At 29.2% G+C, this 17,390-nt stretch overlaps 2 protein-coding genes across 3 annotated transcripts in view; one reads left to right on the top strand and one right to left on the bottom strand.

Annotated features, from left to right (window-relative positions):
• Ogdh (oxoglutarate dehydrogenase Nc73EF) overlaps window positions 1–6,083 on the bottom strand; it is a 156,308-nt gene extending 150,225 nt beyond the window's left edge. Inside the window, exon 1 of the mRNA XM_075377602.1 lies at window positions 5,926–6,083. The gene's annotated coding sequence lies outside the window, so the exon portion shown is untranslated. The remainder of the gene's footprint in view (window positions 1–5,925) is intronic.
• Window positions 6,084–6,439: 356 nt separating this feature from the next.
• Window positions 6,440–17,390, top strand: part of LOC142331594 (putative ATPase N2B) — a 32,503-nt gene continuing 21,552 nt past the window's right edge. Inside the window, exons 1-2 of one of the 2 annotated variants that reach the window (XR_012758055.1) lie at window positions 6,440–7,051; window positions 11,925–12,116. Coding sequence is in view for 1 of the 2 variants with exons in the window: in XM_075377606.1 (XP_075233721.1) it covers window positions 6,638–7,051; window positions 11,925–12,116 (606 nt within the window). In the remaining variant the exon portion in view is untranslated. The remainder of the gene's footprint in view (window positions 7,052–11,924; window positions 12,117–17,390) is intronic. The other variant, XM_075377606.1, reaches the window with a different exon arrangement.

The following is a 17,390-nucleotide window of genomic DNA, read 5'->3' as shown; positions in this document are numbered from 1 at the left end:
ATTATCTCAACTAAATTCAATATAGAAATTTAATGAATCTAACTTAAAAGTTACATGAAAATAGAAATATTTAAATATAATTTTAAAGTTTTGGTGAATAACAAAGTTTATTTTAAACAAGTACTGTGTGACAAGGTAACATATTGATTTTCTTGTGCGGGGAAATAGAAAGGAAAAAATTGTTTCAATAGATCCACTTCAATTAATAAACTAAATTAAAGAGTACCATGACTTCGTCATATTATGTATCCTTCATAACTAAAGCACTAATAAATATTTAAATACAATGTTTTAAAACAGTGTATTAATTCTTCAGTGCTTTAAAAATTTAATTTAATCCCTTGGAACTGATTTACATCACGTTACTTACACCTGTATGTTTTTGTGGAACACAATGTTATGATTAGGGCAGATGGATATTCCATGTGGAATGGCAAAATAATGTTATAGGTATTAAAAAGTTTTGATGTTAATATGCTCAAGAACAAAGAATTACAAAACAAAAATAGCACTTTCAACTTTATTTTAAACAGAATTTGTTGTCAATGAGACAGAGTAAATAACTTATAAAAAAAGCCTAAAAGATGTAAATGAAAATTTGTTATGATGATTATGTAGTTTAATAATATATTTCTACATACTAATAAGTAATCAGCTTATAAAAAAACATAATGAATAATAGAAATAATACAATTAAAATATTTATTCAAAAAATTAAACAATTTTTTTTGCAGTTCTGTGTTAAAGACTTTTTATTATCATATTTTGTTTCCTTCTGAAAACCTATCTACTCTTTCTAATCTAAAATTTTACAAAAAAAAACCCTTTGATTCATTGAAAATAGTTACACCTCAAAATAAAATAATTACTTATAAAAACACATTGCATTAAAAATAAATAAATAAAAATATTGCTACGATCCAACTTGCAGAATCATAATAAACCATGCTTCTAACTTGCCCCACTCAAATTTTTTTAAACTTAGATCGAGTGTAACTGAAAAACAACTCAACCAGTCTTCAAATTTTCATGTGCACAACTTCAGATACACTAATTCAGCATATCTAAATTTCAATGAAATTAATCGAATGATTTTTGAGCCACAAATTTTATATGTAGACCTACATATATATATGTGTATGTATATATATATATATATATATATATATATATATATATATATATATATATATATATATATATATATATACTGAAAACCTATCTACTCTTACTATCTATATATATATATATATAAACTACAATTTAAATGTATGGTATTTTCATACCCCTCATATCTCAAAACAAACAGAAAATTCATTTTCATCCCCCCCCCCCCACCCCACAAAGCACCAACTTAAAGTAATACCATAGTACTTTTCTTAGAAAAGTCATTAAATATTTTCAATACTATTAACAACTTTTTTCTTTCTTTTTTATATTATGTAAAAATGTACTCCAAAGAGATAAAAATGTAAATTCTTTCAGTAAAACTACTTTTTTTTCTGTTTAACCTCCGGGCCGCAGTTAAGCATTACTGTACAGAGGATGAAATGATTGAGTAGTTTTCAGTAAAACTACTTATAAATTATTAACTAGTGTGTGGTTATTATAATAGATTATGTTTGCCAACTATGGATAAAAAAGTTTCAAAACATTTTTAATTTCAACAGGGAATATTTATAATTAAAATAAAGATTTTAATTTTATAATTTTTATTTTATAAAAAAAATAAACTTCATTTTAACATGTTATCTATAACATGGTTAAACCACACATACACAAAAAAAAATTATCAAATGAAGTCTACACGTGTACTATAAGATAATTATAATATAAATTATACAGAATGACAATCATGTACACCTTTCTGAATAAAAACAATATAAATTAAACAGCTGATTTAAAAAGAATAAACAATGCGATAGATAAAATCAGAACAAAATGAATAAAACTGTTTATATCCATAAATAAATCTTTTTAATGTAAAATCATTTCAGTAATCTATCTGAATTTGTGCATTTTTAAATTACATAAGGCAGATTACAGGAACTGAAAATATATCTAGACTATATAATATATCTTACTAATAATATCTAGAAATATTATGAGTAAAACATCAACACCGATACTCTTGATGATTTATTAACAGCTATTTGTATTAAAAATGGATTTTTTCCAAGCTTTTCATTTCTTATATATGAAGTAAATAAAAAAATGTTGATCTTGCAGTACAAAAAAAAATCTTTAAGTTGCAAATATCTTCATGTAACAACTATAAAAAATTGCTAGACTTATATTAAGGTTTTTCTACATGGTTAAGTTTTTTATACCTCTCTCTCTTTTTTCTGTTTAGCCTCCAGAACTATCATAAGGTATTACTTCAGAGTACGAATGTAAATGAAGTGTAGTCTTGTACAGTCTCAAGATGACCATTCCTGAGATTTGTAGTTAATTGTGACCATGTATGGTTAACTAAAACCCAACCACCAAAGAACACCGGTATTCATGATCTAGTAATCTAATGCATATAAAAGTAACTGCCTTTACTAGGAATTGAGACTTAGAACTCTCAACTTCAAAATCAGCTGAATTGTGTTGACGGCTTTACCACTAGACCAGCCTCTGGTGGGCTAAGTTTTTTATACAGGCATTTTAAAAATTTTTTTGGAGGTCATGTTGTTTGAATGGCTTTCCATTCCAATCCTACCTATTCTACATTAATCTTATGAAAAATTTAAGTTCTTGAATTTTATTTAATAATTATAAGACACATCATCGACAATAAATAACATAAGCAGATAATTACAATTTCACCTACACATCATCAATCAGTGAAAATTCATTTCTTATGATGAAAAATCAACCCAAAATGATTAACTCATTACTATAAGGTAATGGGTAAGACAGTAAAATAAATAAATTGTATTGCCTTACAATTTGGTTCCACAGTACCAAAATATCTCATAGCATTGTAACCTGAAAATTCAAACATGTAAAATATGAATAAAACAGAGAGATGGCTAAAGCCACATTAATGAACTGCTTCCCAGAAATCGATGATCTTAAAGGTATGCAGTTCCACTCCTTACTATCAGCAAAATAAAAATTTCATTAATAATAAATAAATATACAGCAATAAAGAAACACATCTTACTACACAGCAACACTAAAACCTAACTAATATAACAAGTTCATATATATATTTTTTTAAACATCCTAGTTCTCAAATAACATCTGACACTGCTATTACCATTCATAATCTTTTTTCTAACCTAAAATAATAGATATAAATAAATTTATGCTCTATGTGCAACAATTAGAATCACTAAATCTACAAAAATTATATTTTTTTCCTAATGTGTACGTTACGATCTGTTCAACTAGTGAATCATATGTAACCCCCTTCTCTACAGCACAATTGGGATGTATGACATGCAAATGAGGTGTAGTCTTATACAGACTAAGACCGACCATTTCTGAGATGTCTGGTTAATTTAACCAAAACTACCAAAGTATACACCAGTACCCAATGTCTAGTATTCAAGTCCATATAAAAGCAAAAAACCTTTACTAGGATTTGAACCTCAGATCCTTCAACTTTGAAAATCAGCTGTTTGCAATGAGTTAACCACTAGGCCAGCCCACTAGTCTAATTATACTAAATGGGCTCAAAAATGTAGTACTTTTATATTGTTAATTGTACTATTATATTGATAATAGATCAGCATAAAAAATCAATAATTGATCATTCTATTATCGGTATCTATCTAAGATCCCCTTCTATGTAATCCCTGCAAAACATCTCAGTATCATTTTTGTAGTACCAGGGTGGTTGTTCATTTAGAACTTCCTCAAAATTACGATGTATGTAGACACACATGCTTGACTGAGTAACTTTGACTAAAACCTTTCACTTCAAACAGTGCAACAATCTGAAATCCCACGAGTTCAAGAAATTAGGATAGCCACCAGTCATTAAAACTAATCTGAAAAGGCTTACTTCATATGGTCTGGAATATTAAATTAATTCCTATTAAAAGTATAATTGTATTTATATACAGTTTATGGAAGCAAAGTTTTGGCTAACTTTTTATAACTATATTTTAAGTTAGATATTAGCATTGATATTTCTTAGCTTTATTTATTTGAACAAGTGCAACTAATGCAAAATAACAGAAACATTAAAAATTATTCTACTGATTGAAGCATTTCTGTACATTAACTAATTTTAATACTGCAGGTAAACTGCCCACATTTTACTATATTCAATCCTTTCTTTCATTTTGTACATGAACTTTCAAGAATTCCATAATAAAAACATAAAGTCACCAAATTTGCCCCTACAATAAGCACTGTAAAGGTCAGTGTTCTTTCAGTATAAAGTAACAACTAATGATTACATAAAGCAACTGATTCATTAATGGCCATTATAGAACTGTCAAAGTGTTAAGATAATATTTTAATAACAGATAGGTGACTTACATGATGTCAAACACCTTTTGTGGACATTACAAGGCTTACATTATCATTGTATTACACTCAATCATTTTTTAAACATTTCATTAAGACTTGATTAATTCTTAAAATTAATCAAACAGAACATTCACAATATTAACATGGAAAAAGGTACATAATACATTCTACAAGTATCTAACCTGAATATAATGTGATAGATAGGCCTACTACATTTGAGTAAAAATGAAACTGAAATGAGTAAAAATAAAATAACATTGAAATTAAAAAAAAATAAATGCAACTCGAAAAAACTAGAAAGAAAATAAAATTTTATTTATTCCTATCAAAGGAATTCAATAAATATTTTAATGAAAAAAAAAATTAGTATTTCATGAAATAATCATTTAGAAACATAAATTCATCTGTATTGATAATGAAAGATACACCTGTATCTATCATTATTAAACCATGACATGGTTAATCATATTTAAGAAACTAAAATAACAACCAGTCTCACCGAAGCCCAACAATATTCTTATATTTTTAATAATATATAATTTATTCATAATTTTTTAACAGAAGCAGCTGTAATAGTCGCCCTAAAAAATATGAACATCACTTACCTAATCATAAACAAAAAAAAATAACTAGCAGTCTACCTGCTTATTTTTATTCCTTTTCAAAATCAATTTAATATTTGTTCAGCTAACTAAAATAAAGCCACAATCTTTACTGAAGAATAGAAAAAACTACTACTGGTACCCTCTTCAACATCTTAAGTAATCTTAGATTGTATACATAATTTCTACATTACAGTCAACTGTATTTCTTTGGCTGAGTTTGACATTCATAAAATATAAAAACTAAGAAACACAATTACAGGATACACCCATCCAGGTTTAGCAAACACTTAAGTTACAGAATTTTTAGATCATTAACACTGCAGTACCTTTAATTAGTTTTCCTACAATTTTGCTCATGAAATCTAACAAATCTTTATCATGTTCTTCAATGAAAATTCTGTAAAACTAACCTATAATAAATAATCAACGAACTAACATTACTTTCGACTGAGGTAGCCGGTGTCTTAATTGACAAAAATATAGTGCTCCAACAAAGGCTTGAAAAAACTGGAATTTTATCGGATCAACTAGGATTCTATGTATTAGGGACTAGGAAAACCACATACAACTGAATAATGCTAGACTACAGTTTTTTGGCAAAAAAAAATTAGCTAACTCGCACTTTCACAAGAAAATCATGTATCAAAAGATGAATATTAAACAATTATTAGGGGTTTAAATCTTTACTCAAATTAACTTCCAAGCAAATAGCATCGCATATCCTTTAAACGAAAAAATTTAGCAAGTAATAAAACTTTTATACATAGCATACATTAAATTACTAGGGGGCGTTGAATCAGGACTAGGTCAATATTTTTCACATTGTAATAAATAATTCAATACTTACAAATAATGGAAACAATTTTCTAAACGCACAAATAACTGTCAACAGCAAGAAACACTTAAGTTACACAAATTCACAGAATAAACCAACTTTTACTTAAACCAATACCACCATCTTGAGTACTGATGCAATTCGAGCCGAGAACTCGAAATTAGGTCACTGCCTGTGGCGAAATTTCACAATGCCGGGAAAGAAGTTCAAGGTTGCAATCTAGAAAAATGAAATATCTAACATTATTGAGAATGATTAATGTTATAAAAATGCTACTCTTATAAATTTTCTAAAGTTATTGAAGTGATTAACTTAAGGCTAAAAGCACCAAAATAAATATGTTGTCAGCTACATAAAGTGTCCCTAAAAGATAACTAACAATAGGCTTTGTTATTTTAAACGAAACAAATCATTACAAGCATTTATTTTATGTTTGTACTAAATTAATTTTTAAGTAAAATGGAAAAATTAATAACAAAAATAATGTTGGCCGCACTGGAGATATCGACGGTGGATTATATCGAGGTAATATAATATACTGCGATAGTTATTTTAGCTTAGAATTTAGGTTATGGTGCCCTTGGCCGTTGAAACTTCAACAAAGAACATCTTATAATGTTCGACTTCGCGTAATTATGTTTTTATTTATATTTACAAATAAAAAATCATCAGTATTATAAGACTACTTAATATAGTATGCAAAACTGAGAAACCAACCTAGAAAATGACACATTTTACCAAATTGTACTTAGACGGAACATTTTGTAAATATCTGCGAAAGTTATATTCATATCAGCTAGAAGAAGGATATTTACTTTTCAGAAAATTCCATCAGTACACTTTAAAAAGAGAAACTCTATATGATCCTACAAAAGACGATAATGGTGGGCCTCTACAATTATTAAAAGCTAAAGTTACCAGTGGTGAATTACGAAAAGATGAGCATCAAGAAAGTATTGTACTTAAATTACAAAGAGTTTATGATGATATAGAAAATTATTCTCCTCCAGAAAGCAATGTGTTTTCAAAATTCTTTAGTAAAAAACCAAGTCATACTGGACCAAAAGGACTGTACTTATACGGAGCGGTTGGCGGCGGGAAAACAATGTTGATGGATCTTTTCTACAGCTGTTGCAAGGTAAATAATTTTTGTTGGTAAACCTGTCCGATGTTGCATCCTAAATTTAAAAATTCATTACATTACTATATTTTTTTGAAATTATAAAACGTGTATCAAAGAGAATTATTTTGTGACGTTTTTATCAATTTAACCATTAATGTGTATTAAATTATTCATCACTTTATTACTATTAGTTTATTAAAATCTTCATTTATTTGTGTGTGAATTATGATTAGCAGACAGTTTGGGGAAAGAATAATTTCATTACAAACGTGCTTAAATCTAATTAATTTACAATGTTTTCTAATGCTTATTAATATTTATGAATTAAATAATAAACACAAAATTATGATTAAAGTAATAAACTGTGAGTAAAATAACAGTATAACTTTTCATTTTATTCTGCATAATATAAAAAAGCCTTCATTTTATTAGCTCATGAACATATTTACGTAAACTTTGTAATCTAAAATCTTATCATTTCAAATATGTAACACCATCAATATTAAAATGTGTGGAAGTTTATTGAAGAGTTTGTCAGAAGATGAAGACTGAGTAGATGGATCATTTGTTATGTAATCCAAGTAATCCCTATCTCCCTCTCATATATGTATACACATATAAACTTGAAAATTAGTTATTAGTATGTCGAGAAAGAAGTGATTTATCCATTCAGTAGAATAGTTCTCTTTATAAGAATTAGGGTTTCATACAAAATAAAATGTAGCAAAAGATTGCAGTAAAATGGCCAAGTAATTACAGAGAGGAATTGAGGGAAGAACAGTTTTAATAAGGCAGTAATGAAGTAGTTATTAATTAGCTCATTGAAGAAGTATAATAAGTGATAATACTAAAAATCACTAAAACATGTAAATCGAAAAGACAATGAATTTATTCTCAACTCATTTTAAAATATCTGCAAACACTTCACAATTATTAAATCTTCAAATAGTTTAAAACTTTTACCACAAATTTAACTAATATCTATCTAACTGTAGATAGATTATTTTTTAAAAGCCATAAAATGCTAAATACAGCAATCTTTTTTTTTTCTTTCAAATAATGTTTAGGTTTTGTACATCGTACAGTAGCACGTGCACCATTCAACTTAACATATAGTTGTATGAGAACTGGACTAGTCTGGTTTGTTGGGTAGATGATGTATTATATAATGTTTGTATATTTATATATGTTCTTGAAAAAACTTAGTTAATAATTGAAACCTGTTGTAATTTATTTATATTTTATTTAATTTTTAATAGAGAGCTTTGCAAAATAACAAAGGTAATATTATTTTCATTGTTTGAATATATTGTGTTATTCATGAAAATGATTTAATTTGGGAGAAATATTTTATGAAGTGCTTCTACAGCTTAAAATAAAAAAAAAGTTATCATATAAATATATATCCAAGAATGTTTTATTTTCAAGTTACAGCCTTTGAAAAATTTCTCCATATTTTTTTATAGAAAGCAGCATTTTTGACCAAAATGTTGAATAAACATATTATTTTTCTGTTATAATTTTATATAGAAGAAAATTATCACAAAATCTATTATAAAAAGTATTTTTTACTGCCATTAAAAAACAAAATTAAGTCTGCCCCAGAAAAAGTACATTCTCATCTTTTTGTCAGGATAAATTGAAAATATTTTTTATAATTTAAAAGATGTAAAGAATTTTATTTTAAACAGTTCCATGTAACTAAAAATTATATTGAAGTCAGACTGAAAGAATGCAGTCCACATTCACAAAAGGTACTCATTACAGTACTTAAGTCTACAATAGTCAGTTTTTAAAACCTGAAGTAACATGGATAAAATTCAAGTAATAAAATTAGTTCAAGTGGCCTACTTTTATTTTATTAAATTTAGAACTGATATAACACTTACATTCACTCTTGTGACCATCTTCAATGTCTTTAGATCGCATTTCTGGAAGGTAGTTGCCAGAACAGTTAAAATTATGATTTGAATTTAAACTCTATATTTAACAAAACTGATTCAGTTCGCCATTTAAAAAGTTGGTAGTTTTAAACAGAATTTATCCTTATTAAATGCAAGATGGTTGGCAAAATATCAGAGGTGCCCAGTCTTTGGTAATAAACTTAAAAAATGTCTACTTTTCATTCAGTTATTCATCCTATCTTAAAATATATTTATAGATCACTCAAGTCAAAGTCAGTATCTAAATTTGATTAGTTTATTATGATTTTTTGAAAATTTCACATTTATCAGTACATTGCTTATTAATTTTTATCCAAAGAAGTCAGTTCAGGGTTCGTAATAGCTGTGTAGAAATTCTTTATCTTTATAAAACATATTTCCATATATTTACAAAGTAACTAATTAAAAAATCATTTTTTTACTAATAATTAAAATTTTAACCATTATTAACAATTTAATAAATATTTCATTTTTTGGTTAACTAGTTCTCAATAATCCTTAACAGTTTATGAATGTGGCTCAAAAAATTAATTTTCAATAAAAATGGGTTTAAAAATATACAATGAGCATACAACCAACATATTAAACTATGAAAAATATACAATGATATTACCTTTGATTAAAAAAATGTGATTTTTTAGTGATAGCTTAAACAAAGACAATTATAATCATTGAGTTTGTGTGAGATCTTTAAGTAGAAAAATCAAATGTAATTGTCATGGCAAAGCAATCTGCAGTCTCTCACTGTTTATTTATCAGGAATGTTATTTAAATATAATCTAATCCATTGTAAGAGCAGAACAGATGTTTGTGTTTAAATTTATTTACATAGATGCATTCTCATATAAGTACATATTATTTTATTTCATGTATATTTGTCCTGCTTATATTATAGTCTGAAATCATTAGAAAAACAATGAATAGTGATCGTATTACTAAAATTTCCTGGCCACTTGGTTAAAACCTAAAGTTTAACTATATCTCAGTATGAGCTTATTTATTTAAAGAAATATTACAGAAAATTTTTTCTTTTGCAAAATATTCCAAGAATGTTTAGAAGACATATTGATATTTATATATTATTATCCGTCAACAAGGACTAAACTTGATGGCCTATTTCAAAGTAAAACTTTTTTTGTTTTTCTACTTTGTACATAGTGGCTGGCACACAAAAGAGAGGACTTTGGATTGGCATACATAATGCTTGGTCAGAGTATCATTTTTTTTATGATTTTGCTGTGTTGTAATTCTTGTTATATTTGATCCATTATTGTGTATCCTCCATTTATATACAAAAATCTAATTTGTGTGGCCTCTTGACAGCCACACAACAATAATTTGTATGATTCCTCTTTCTGCAGCAGTCATGTTCTATTATTATAGATGCAGCATAGTCTTATAAACCTTCATTCATTTTGTATCTTGTTAGCAGTAGAATGCTAGGAAAAAAGAGTACATATAGAACTACAAAACAGATAAAAATCTGGTAACATTTCATTCATGTCAAGAACCATATAGAAAATTATAAATCAGAAACTGTTATCCAGAATTTCTTGGTTCATAATAGGGTTTTTGTAATAAAAATCAATATCACTGCTTAAAATCTGTTTCAAATGTTAAAGACTAATAATCTAAACTTTACCAAAATAGAAATCATTAATACAAATTTTTGTTAACATTATAATATTCAGACTCTTTATTGCATTTATCACAATTTTTTTTTTTAATAAATTATTTTATAGGAAACAACATTGTTCAACAAAAAAATATGTCTCATTGAAAAACAAAACTATTTTCACATAGAGCAATACAGTACTTCAGAATACTTTATAAAAAACTAACGACAATTTACTGAACATAATGAGATCTTTTACATGAGCAACATTATTCTATCGATGAGTTTATTAATAATTTTATAATGATCTATCACTTACATACAGATATGTATTTCAGTTGTTAATACAGACCTCAAGATTGTATGCACTTAGGTGTCTTAACAATAATGTTTGTAGGTGACTCAAGATGAGTTACCAGTTTTTTTTTGTAAAAATGGCACTGCTATTCTCAATAAAAAAAGATGCTGTGCCAGGCTTACCAAGAAAAGTAAGGAGTGAACTAGCCAATCTCCTGTTGCTTTCATGAGGGTAAATTTTTTGCTAGCTGTAACTTGAAGTCAAAGATTGAGTTTATTAACCAAAAATTTGAATTTTCTACTCCTTGTTTAATAATTACAAGTAATATATACTCAAATAATTTCAAAAGACCTTAAAATTTATTTTATTTTGTCTTATTATTTCATACATTTATTTTATATTATTTTGTATAGTTATTACTTTTATGTTTTTAAATATTATTTAACTGCTCCTATTTTATTTTATAATTTTGATTTTGTAACCCTACTCTGACCAAGCTTTACCACAGGTTCCCTTGATTTTTAAAAGAATTCCTTTTTTATCATGAAGCAGTATACTTTTCCATTTCTGGTGTGATATACAATATATAATTCTATACCAATCTGAAAAAAATTATTTATTTGCTTTTGTATCACACAGTTTTAGAATGTCAACAGTTGTGATCCTGTTATAAATTTTTATTTATGGTAATTCTTATTACTACTATTGAATTTTTATTGGTGATAGTTGGTGTTTTTTTCATTCTAAGATTATACTGTATAAATAATTATATTGTTGTGATGATGTATTTTACGAATGTATGTATGTGACATGTTAATTCATATTTTGATAAAAATTATACTTTTTAATTAAGTACAAAAATGAATTTCTCAACTGTAATATAATCACATTAAACTGACAGTGTAAATAAATGGGGTTTATATATATTGAGTGCACACTAATTCAGTTGTGCATTTTCTTTTTAGTTGAATTATTTTCAGAGAGATTATAAACATGTTTCTTGTTATTATTATTATTATTAAATATTTTCAGATGGACAGTAAACAACGAGTACATTTTCATTCATTTATGTTAGATGTTCATTCACGTATTCATGAAGTTAAAAAGAAAAATGCTCTCAAAGAAGTGAAAAGAAGTACAAAACCAGTGCCGTTTGATCCAATACAACCTGTAGCTAAAGATATAAGTGATATGTATTGGTTGATCTGTTTTGATGAATTTCAGGTAAATTATGGAGCACTTCATTAAACTTTTTTCTTTTTTTTAAATTACTAATATTTACTACTTGGAGTGTAAAAGTAGATACCTTAAATATGTAATATGCAAACATTTATTGTTAACCTTATCTTTAAGCAGCCTAATTTTTAGTATTGTATGTATACACACATACATTCATGTTTACATATCTGAATGAAGGTATTTAATTATGAAAACAATCTTTTATTCTGATTTCTCTCTAAATAAATTTACAGTTCTGTCTTATCTAAGATTCTCATTTTCCTTGTAATTTTTTTTTCATATAGCTTGACTTTATTATTCTGTTAATTACTTGATTATTTTATTATTTGTAACTATTTTCCTTGTAGTATCTTAAGTCTATCATTAGAGACAGGAATGAATATTACATTATGCTATATTCTTATGAAAATTTTTTACCTTGGAAATTTTATTTTTAATTAACATAGTTAATATATTAATATTGCACATAATTAATTAATTTATTTTCATGCCCATTCCATACCTGACATCCTAGTGTTTAATAAAATAAGATAAGGAGTTGTGTGTAAATGCCATACTATTTAAAAAAATTTAACAAATGTTTCATTATTCAAAATTCATTCCCTCGGAAATTAAATCACTGATGTTATATTTTCTTAAACATCTGCTTTATCTTAACTTTTTTTTAACCTCTGGGACCACTGTTAGTTATTGCTTCAGAGAATGAGATGAATGATATGTAGTGTGTGAAAATGCCATGCCTGACCAGGATTTGAACCCAGGACCTCTGGATGAAAGGCCAAGATGCTACCACTTGTGCCACAGAGGCCGGTACTTTATCTTAACTTAAATAAATAAATTTTACATTACAATTATTATCATTTATGATTACAAGCACATTTATAACAAAAATGATTATTTATTTCACCTAACATATGAAAGATTTATATTTTTTAAAAAACACAAAAGAAAAAATTATGCATGAAATGTTGTAAACAAAACAAATATTATGGTTTTTTAATTTTATTAAAGAATTACTTTTTAATGGAAATATTCTAATTAACTTTAATCTATTGTGAAACATATAAAATTCCATTTACATATAAGAATATTATTGATTTAGATTGACTTAAGTACACAAAAAGCATTTTCACCTGATCAACTTGTGAGAAGCAACTAATATACAATACCTTTACAATTTAAACCCAGTGGGCTGGTCTAGTGGTGAACGCGTCTTCCCTAATCAGCTGATTTGGAAGTCAAGAGTTCCAGCATTCAAGTCCTAATAAAGTCAGTTATTTTTACATGGATTTGAATATTAGATCGTGAATACCAGTGTTCTTTGGTGGTTGGGTTTCAATTAACCACATATCTCAGGAATGGTCAAACTGAGACTGTACTAGACTACACTTCATTTATCAATATATGTCATTCTCATTCATCCTCTGAAGTATTATCTGAGCGGTAATTACTGGAGTCTAAACAGGAAAAAGAAAGAAATACCTTTACAATGACAAATCATGTCATCGGATACAAATTGTGTTTAATTGTGTATATGTGTGCACGTGCGTGCCCATTTTTTCTAGGCAGAAATTACCAAAATAAAACAGCACATGTACAATCAGCTAAACACAATAAAATATCAGTGAACTTAAACAGTTAAGACTGAAATGGTTGATTTCCAGGATTATGTAAAAAATTCCTTAATATAATTGATCGACTCATTCATGTATTTCTGATTTATCAGAATTCTTGGGCTACCTCAGCAGCTGTGCATCCCTTATTTGTTAGTGAATATATCTGTAGCATATTACATTCAGAGATTGTCTGGTCAGGATGTGTTATTATTTAGAGTCCAACAATAGAAAGAGGGTAGAAATTGGATTCTAGATCAATAACTTCAAACAGTTAAACTTTCACGCAGGAAAACAAGTGTTGACCTTTTGCAACATTTCAACACCTAGTTAACTTTTTACATTCAGCCAACACACATATGTGTCATTTAACTGATCAACACTATTGTATGGATAAATCATCTAAGTATATTGTAATCGTTATTTAAAATAAGTTTTCTTATTTGACAGATATGAATTTAAGTATTAAGTTCATATTCTCCTAAACTGTAATAATACATTATTTTAAAACATATTTATTTCAAGCCAAATTGTATACATGTTGGTTTCTCCCACCACCACCACCCCATTCGGTCGCCCTGAAGCATAAGGCCAATGTCTGTACCACAGACGGCTACTGTGCCTCAAAACGGTTTAGCAACCCATATCCTAATTAGCTCCTAGAGCTTACCTAACTGTGTGAGTGGAATAAACGTGGTGCCCTACACCACTCACTTGCTGGTCCCAACGCTCACTTGTCATATTACTAAAATGGATAGGCGCACCTTATATACTAAAATATATGACTTGTCAATAAATTAAAATTTATTTTGTCAAGGACAGCAATTTGCTGTCATGCCTAGGTCGCTGAATGCTAGCAAGTAGCTGTCCACCATATTATAGCGCTTGGAGTTATATTTGACCGATGGTCAGCCATTTCTTGAGGGTAGCTTCCTACAGCAAGTGGTAGGAGACATATCTCTTAAACTACTGACGCCGGTTGAACAAAGCAATGGCATCAAGGAACTCTCACACGGTCCGATAATGCGGCTCACACCACATTGACTTACCGCTTATGAGTGGCCAATTTTCCCCTTGATCTCTATGTTTCAGCCTGAGTTCTGGCCCTCCCAAAAGCTGGGCAGTCGAACATCATGTGTTTGCTCGACTGGACCCTGCAGACGTACAGTTCATCAGCTGTCAGATGGAACCGAAACAAATATTGATTCAAATTCACGTGGTTGGAGAGCACTTGGGCTCCCATTGCCCTTAAAAATGAATTAGAGATGTCCCATCCCCCAAGTCCTGTATAAATCTATACAAGGACCTACTCTTAGTCATGGCATGCCATTCTTGCTGCCATGCTTCCATTGCGAAGCTGTAAAGCCTCTTCTGCAGGTGGGAGATGGGCAACTGTTTGAAATTTAGAACCAGTGCATTGCAATCACTGTTCTGCTCCAGTACAGGCCCGGCTTGAAACCGCATCCCAAACACTCTTCGCAATTTCCATATGACCACCCGTGAACTTTCACCACTAAATCGATTGGGAGAGCCTTTACCAATACGGTGGTAACATTGTAGGAGGTTGTTTTATACATACCAGTGCATACGATTAAGGCTCTGCACTGGGCACTCCTTAAATTTTAAATAAGTGCTCGATTTCTTTCCAACCTATGCGTCCAAACGGACACAGCGTAAGAGGTCATACTTTTGAAGACACCTTGGTACACCATGAACAAATTATGGTCCGACAGCCAGTAATCCTTCCAAGCAATCCTCCTTAGCTTATGCATCACAGAGACTGCGTCTGCTGTTACATGTCTAATGTGGTTGCTGAACAGCAACTTCTCATCAAACAAAACACCTAGGTACTTATCAACTCTAATTCGGCTGATTACATAGCCTTTATACTTAATATGGGGATTACAACTGTATGATAATTTATCTGCGCCCTTGAGAAGCATACACTTCGTCTTGGGCACAGAAATCTTTAAATTTTGTATGTCCATCCAGCCCTCTGCTGTTGACAAAGCCGTCTGTGCCTGGTCTAGCTGTGGTCGTGAATTACCACAAACTAACAGTCATTGGCGAAAGCCTGGGCCGTGAACACTTCTGGGAATATCAATCCCAGAAATTCGTCGAATACCAGGTTCCACAGCAAGGGACCAAGAACAGAATCCTGCGGGCTTCCCCTGGTGACTGATTTTTCCACAACTAGGTGGGCATCCTTAAACAGAGCTATATGGTTAGACAAATAGTCACATACCACAGCCTGCAGGGGTATGGGAACATTGCGGCGTTCCAACTCATAGAGAACAGAACTCCAACGCAAGGAAGGCAATGCTGCCTCTATGCCAATAAAAATTGCCAAAACATATTTACAGTCGGCGCTTTCCACCTCGGCAAGAGCAATTAAGATGCAATCCTCGGTGCCATGTTGATAGGGTAGACATTGAAGGTACATATTTATTAGTGTGATAAGAAATGGATTTTTATAATTTTTTTACAACTGTACAGTTATATGAGGCTTGGCTGATAAATTTTGCACAAGCATGCTACACACGAAGGTACTATCAAGTTGGGCATGGCAGCATATGATAGCTAAAATCCTTCTCTACAAACGTCCGATAACGCGCTGAAATCCATTTACCGGTTTGTTTTCAGTAGTAGTTAAAATGGAATGTAGTATGGTCAGTACGTTAACACGGTTAAAATAACATACAGTGATCTAATTTTTAAAGCAGAAAATGGGAATCCTATGAATATTTTTCATCATTTAAAAGCAATTTATGGTTGTGAAACTTGACAGGAGTACTGTGAATAGACTAGTATTGAAATTTTGTGAATGTGAAACTGGTAAAACCAGTTTCTGTGACTGATGAGAAACATTGAAAGGAGGTGGACAATGATTTGCTTCAAAGTGACTGGCGACTCGCCCAGCATCGCATTGCTATTCATTTAGGCATATCTAAAGAATGAGTAGGCCATATTATCGAGCAACTGGATTACCATAAAATCTGTGCATGATGGGTACTGCACAAACTCTCTTATGGCTCTCATCATTACACCAGCGACGATGAGGTTAAGGTAGCTGTGGCCACTTGAATCCGAGAAAGACCGCCAGAATTTTTCAGTGATGGAATACAAAAACTTGTCACATGTTGGAAAAAGTCTATCAGTGTAAATGGGGATTACATTGAAAAATAGATACTGAGTTTTCTAGCTAAGGTATTGTACTTTTATTCATTTTTTATATCATTCCAATATCTCTTTTCATTCCCATGCTACACATATATGTGCAAAATTTATCAGCCAAGCCTCGTAAATCAATTATTATAATGACAGCATTGTAGCTATTAAATAATTTTTATTATCATGATTTGTTTTTAGGAAAACAACTCGTGCATAAATTATTTTTTTTAAATAATAAATAAATACTAACTAAATGAAACTGATTTTATACTTATATTTATTTCAAGTATACCACCATTAGGATCTCTTAAATTATAAAAGCTACAAAGAACTAAATGAGAAACATCACTTATTTTTTACTAAACATTAAATTTACTATACTGGCATATTTTTATTCACTTCTACTTTTTCCATTATAAGCTAGGTCATTCAAGGGTCATTCAAATATAAACCAGAATTTTGCTGCATGGACTGA

This window comes from Lycorma delicatula, chromosome 10 (assembly GCF_047948215.1).
Source record: "Lycorma delicatula isolate Av1 chromosome 10, ASM4794821v1, whole genome shotgun sequence".
Lineage (NCBI taxonomy): Eukaryota > Metazoa > Arthropoda > Insecta > Hemiptera > Fulgoridae > Lycorma > Lycorma delicatula.
The sequence above is the reverse complement of the archived record's forward strand: the minus strand, read 5'-3'. Positions and strand labels throughout refer to the sequence as shown.